The 6,142-nt window shown below is 31.3% G+C and overlaps 1 protein-coding gene across 1 annotated transcript; it reads right to left on the minus strand.

Annotated features, from left to right (window-relative positions):
* Positions 1-2,197: 2,197 nt before the first annotated feature.
* On the minus strand, positions 2,198-2,918 carry NIC2 (CLAVATA3/ESR (CLE)-related protein NIC2). The gene has a single exon (NM_001353081.1). The coding sequence runs from the start codon at positions 2,893-2,895 to the stop codon at positions 2,656-2,658; it is 240 nt and encodes a 79-aa protein (NP_001340010.1). The 5' UTR covers positions 2,896-2,918; the 3' UTR covers positions 2,198-2,655.
* Between the last annotated feature and the right edge of the window lie 3,224 nt (positions 2,919-6,142).

Consider the following 6,142-nt stretch of genomic DNA (forward strand, 5'->3'; position numbering starts at 1 on the left):
ACCCAAACAGACAAAACTATCCCTTCACCCAACAGAGACAACACCACCATGTCCCACCTCTGCCCAATCATCCAACACCACCCAACACACTACCGTCGACAGCTCTAGTGCAGAGAATAAGGCACAAATAAAAAAATAAAAAAAGACGAGAGAGAGATAAAACGTAACCCCATTTCAGATACATGAATTGTAAGACACTCATTTTTTTTATACTTGGAGAAAAACCTTTCAAGAACTAACATACTTCCGGAAAAGCCTTCTTCCCTGTTTCCAATTGCCACGTATGAGGTATTTGCCCAAGTGACCCTAGTTTCAAAGCCCAATAAGCCCAATGTAGGTTCTCAACCTTTTTTTCCCTTTCTTTTGGGCCTGTCGACATCAATGACTAATCGAAAACGTTTTTTGCTTCCTATTTTTAAATAATGGTCAGGAGATGCTAACAAGACAAGAATGTTGTGGAGAGAGAAACCTAAGCCATGGCGATTTTCACGTGCTTTCATTTTGTGCAGCGGTCTAATCTTAACCTCTGTAAGGCTGCAATTTCTTCACTAGCAAGACAACAACCAAATATATAATGGATTAATTAAAATTTTAGTCCTCAAATATGGAGTTTTGAATTTTTTATTTTTAAATTTTTTTTTTAAATAATTGGTTTTTAAATGATTTTTTGTTATTATAAATAATTTTTACTATTAATAATTTTTGTTAAGTATCAAGCTGTCTATTTCAATGGTCACGAATATCACCATAGATTATAAATAAGAAAAATAAATTGTTATTTTGCATCGCAAATCTTCTAATAGCTAATAGGTGGTTATTGCACGTCATGGGCACTTTGAGGTTAGATTTCAACAATGATTCTTCTCTTTTTCTTTTGTATTTAAATAAGATAATATTTTAATTATTTATTTAAATATAATAAAACTTGCATGACATATATGTGATACATACCTAACATTTAGTCTATCTTATTTCATAACATTTCATCACTTAACATAAGATATTAATCGGCATGGACTATTTTTAATAATAACAAATTCTTAAAGGACCAAATTTTTTTAAAAAATAATTTAAGGACCAAAAATTCATAACCTCATAATTTGAGGACTAAAAACTTAATTAACCTATATATATAATTCATAAGTTATTTCTCTAGCCAAAATATACAGCAACTGCTTGGCTTGACATGATCTTGACTTTCATTTATTTTTGCAAATCTAAATATGTAACTTATTCTTTAAACTGTGTTGAATCTAATATCTTGGTAATTTCGGTCTAACCTACCTGCTCTAGTAGTGTCTGTGCATTTGTTTGGGAGTGTTTCTTTGTAATTCTTTCTTATTTGATAAGCAAAAGTGAATATCATGGAGATAATGTAACCAAAGTCAACACAAGGTGTATCAAACTCTGGTCACGTAAGAAAGTAAATACAGATTGTATTTGATATCTAAATTGACAGTAGCGAATAGCATAACTTCCAAGCAAGATATATACAAACGTGTACATACATTAGAGAAAGATCCCTGCAGCTTATCGATCACTTAATTAGGAAGATCCCAACATTAACACTTTCAAGATATATATACCCAAAAACTGACTCACTGACCCAAGGGGATCGACCCTTGTTATGTACGTCCAACTCTAAATGTCCCGTACGTCCAGATTTATCTCGAATCAAGAAATAACACCATCAACTTCCATGAGGTAAATGCTGACTATACACTTAGCTATAAGCACTTAAGAGACATGGCTTAATTAAGGTTAAGGACCTTGTAGATCAGTCTGAAAGCATGACATCAGTATTGTCTCTTCCTCACCTTAAGGATCAACAATAGTCATTGTCAATATTATTAATATTTTGCAAGACCAATCTAGCTTTCTGGACTTATTGTTTTATATATATGATCAGTGTACGGATTCTCCCAAAATTGATTATACCATACAGTTGTGGTTCAGAATAAGGCTTATCTAAACTAATTAATCCTGGAGAAGTGGTCCCAAAAGATTTCAAAAATGTTAGATACTTATCCCATTTACTTCTTAGATAATATTTTTTTTAAAAGTTTATTAGTACGTAGGTTAAAACAGGATATCTTTGGTTAGACTATAAAAGTGGATAAGCAAAAGGGTGAGAGGGGAATTAAATTTTTTTTAAAAAAAAACATAGACACTGATTTCTTTTAATACAGTAGTAGTTTAACAATTTAAATCTGTAACCGCATACAAACAACTCAATACCATTCGTACCGCCCAAACCATGCTACAACTCTTAAACAGCAATAACTACGTCATAACTCTTGAACATCTCCCTAAAAAAAAAAGTCTTACATCAATAGATCATCTTTACCACCACGCAATTTTATTAAGACCCTTTCACAAAATTTACGGGGAACACGTTCTACAAAAATGAACATACTATATATTTTGTGCACGTTGCTTTATTACTATTGATCGATGTGTAAATAATTAATGATCAACGTGTAAATGCATAATGTGAAAAGTGATCACATGTCTGTATAGATAGTACACGTTAATTACAAGTTATTAACACATCGACCGGTTTAAAAATATGCACAAAATAACATTTTCTATACTATATCCACAAACAAATAGTGTGTAAATAATGTAACGTTAAAAGAAAACTAGAAAAGTGACTTAGTGATGTTTGTGATCAGGCCCTCCAGGGCTTAGTCTTTTGGAGATGATAGGATTTGTAAAAGGAGTTGCTTTTGCAAAACTTGCCTTGAGGAGCTGTGATTTTTCAATCAATTGACGTGAACAACCTTTGGGTGGGGTCTTCTTCCTCTCTATGAATGCCTCAAGTGAACGACTTTCAAACTTGGCAAATAAAAGCACCAACAGAATTAGGCATAGTACTTGCTTTGCGTTGGCCATTTTCCCCAAGGCCTCAAGCTTAGTTGCGTGATTCCAAATGAATATACCCAAACGTGCTTATATAGTATATGTACACTCATTGCCCTTTTTTTAATATTTAAAACAAAGCGCAATTTAAATATAATATTTATGTTCTTGCTTTGGTTTCTATATGATTTAATGCATGTACGTTTATCATCAAGAAATCATGCTAATTATATCAGAGAGAGAGAGAGAGAGGTATTCGTTTGATTCAATACCTCACCTCTTTATCTCTGGCCGAAACCAGGCCAATCCCAAGAAGAATAAGATGGACATGATTCAGAACCATTACCCCATTATAGCTAGTCAGCATATTTTGACTTGTGCAAAACATGAAATATTTTTTACACCACTTTTAAGAGAATAAAAATGTATCATTAAAAATGGAAAATCTAGCTTGTTGTTCTATTTTATTTAGAACTTATTTATTATGTTTTCTTTTATTTAAATATGCCACCTTAAGTAACATTTGGCATGCAAGTAATAATAATGAAACAATTTCTTCTGTTTATCTCTTTGATATTACAGCCTTTGATAGGATAAAAACATTTTACTTTATTTTTCTGAAAAATATTTATGTAATTAATGTTTTAATTAATTTTTTATTTTTAAAATGTACTGAACCATACTTTATTAATTTCTTTTAAGACTAAAATTAGTATTAGTTCATGTCTAAGACTTAAGCTAGCATGTGACGTCCAAACACGAAAAAAAGTATGGGAATAAATGACGTCTTGATCCAATGTGCATTCAAATTTGTCATCTAGTACGTTCCATACCGGCATACCTTTTTTTAATCAATTTCTTATAAAAAAATGCATAATAATATCTAACTTGAATATAAATGTAGATTTGAGTTGTCCACTTTCAGTGAGAAGAAATAGGACTAGAGACCTTTCAAAATCTAGAAGGTTATATATTCCGATAAAACTTTTTCCTTTAGGGTTTCCAAAGGCCATTCAAAAACTGTTTTTTTGGTGTTCTTCTAAATTCCAAGTTCTCAACAAGCATGTAGAAATTTGTAAAAACGTAATTGTTCTTGCAAATTCAACTATTGCAATTGCAATGGAAGAAGTGTCTCAATTTTTATATATAATTATATTTTTAGAATTTACTCCTCTAAAAATAAGAGATGTAGTTAAAAAGTAAAAGTGTAAAGTCAGAGCCTCTGACTAATTAAAAATCATATATTAATGAATATGCTTTCTATATTTTATAATTGTTAATTTTAATAAATTAGTATAATGCCATATAGTTTTCTCTTTAATATATTTTTACTTTAAAGGAGTAAGATTATTATTGCTTATAGTGGCGTTCTCTGAATATGAGAGGGCGAAAACAGCACGACGTAAAGCTCGTCGAAGCAAATGTGGCGATCCGAAAAAAGAGTCTGACTTCGGATGGAATTTTCCAATGTAGCAATTCCATCTTTACTATAAACAACTTCCAGATCCATTAAGCCGAAAGTAATCGAGCTTTGGAGTATTCTAAGAGAAAATATATTCTGCAAATAATAATGTGCTTGTAAGGCAAAAAGTGGAAATATTAATTAAATGAAACTGGAATGGTTCCATAACCAAAAAAATGTCATGTCCTAACTACATTTTTTTTTATATAAAAAATGTTGATTGTTAAACTTTTTCTTAAAAGTATGTTATACTTTAAAAATCTTTTTTAACAATTGTAATAGACAACAACAGAAGAAGATGGGTTTTTAATAGCAATAGGAAGAGGAATCACTTAATCCATTTTTAATAATTTAATAATCCAATAGGTTAAGAAAAAGACTGGATAGATCCCTATAAAAAAAGATTGGATAGATCATTAATCATTCACATTATTAATCAGAATAATCCAACCCACTTAACTCATTTAATTATCTTTGTTTATTAAAATATATGGATTGGATTGAACTAATTTTACGACGACTATGCTGCTTTTTGTTACTTGATGAAACGTAAGAAAAGAATTGAAAAACAAATGTTTTGAATGTCGACGCATTACTATAGATGATGACTTATAATTACATATACTAGGAGGTCACATCATTGTGAAATCTAAATTACAGTCAATGAAAGGTTGTAGTGATGTCATATTTAGCTTAATGGATAATATTATCATTGACGTACGAGATCATGACTTTGCTGAGTTTTGCTTTGATATAGTGCAAGCTAATAATATTGTATGACTATGTCAGCATCGTAATAGTTTATAGGAAGGAAAAACCATGATGAGGAAAGATGACAGAAACTACAAGTTTACATCACTATATAACACACATATATACATCTATAGCTACGTTAAGTTGCAACCACTATTGTAATATAAATTAAAGTATGGCTGACTTAATAATTAACTCCCACTTGTCCATCCAAACATTTGATATCGGATAATGAATATATCCCACACCGGCTTTAGCTGACTCAAAGTTTTTTTCTCTTTATATTCTTTGTATGTGTATACTGAAGATCCATGAAATGAAAAACCACTTGGTCACAAAAAAATGAATGAATATCCACCCAACAAATGGACCATGATAAATAAAAGGAAATACATGTGGTTAATTAACCTTTAGTTGATGCTGCCAGCGATGTGTAACAGAAATGCTGATCAGATCCTCTAAGCCTCAATTAGGCCCTTAGCTCCTATAGTCACACTGTTTTCTGTAGCAATTGCTGGTGATTGGTTCAAAGTTTTTATTTTTCAGCGGGTTGTATATATTCTGCGTTTAATGCCAACTATGATTGCAAGCAATTATTCTTCAGTGGCATAAGCATTAATGTTGAATGCAATCTGATGATGTTAATCATGTTGTTAATTTGTCCACTTACTTGGTGCAAATTAAAGTGGTAGATGCACCTATCAATTTGAATCTTTTGCACTTTTGTGGAATCTTTGTATCTGTCACACTTATACAGCTGATATGTTACGCAAGTTGGGAAAGTCAACGCAATGCATCATTGATCGAAGCCAGGTATTCACATGATTATTATCTTACAGTGGAAAATTCAAGGTGTCCACATTTTGCACCTAGCTAGCTAAGTGATTTGATGTCGTCATTCATTTGGTTCATGAATAGAGCAGCATTAGGATTTTAAAATCATTGAAAGCCAATCAGTGTGTCATTTTGCCAGAGCTTTGAGACAGCTTCCGGATCAAACAATTATATATATTTTGGTTTTGCGGCAAAGGAATGTGGTTATATATTGTTTTATTAATTAATTAT

This window comes from Glycine max, chromosome 13, assembly GCF_000004515.6.
Source record: "Glycine max cultivar Williams 82 chromosome 13, Glycine_max_v4.0, whole genome shotgun sequence".
In the NCBI taxonomy this organism is placed as follows: domain Eukaryota; kingdom Viridiplantae; phylum Streptophyta; class Magnoliopsida; order Fabales; family Fabaceae; genus Glycine; species Glycine max.

Bases quoted from the DNA above. Each gene is read 5' to 3' on its own strand.
- NIC2 (NM_001353081.1), bottom strand. From the start codon at position 2,895: ATGGCCAACGCAAAGCAAGTACTATGCCTAATTCTGTTGGTGCTTTTA.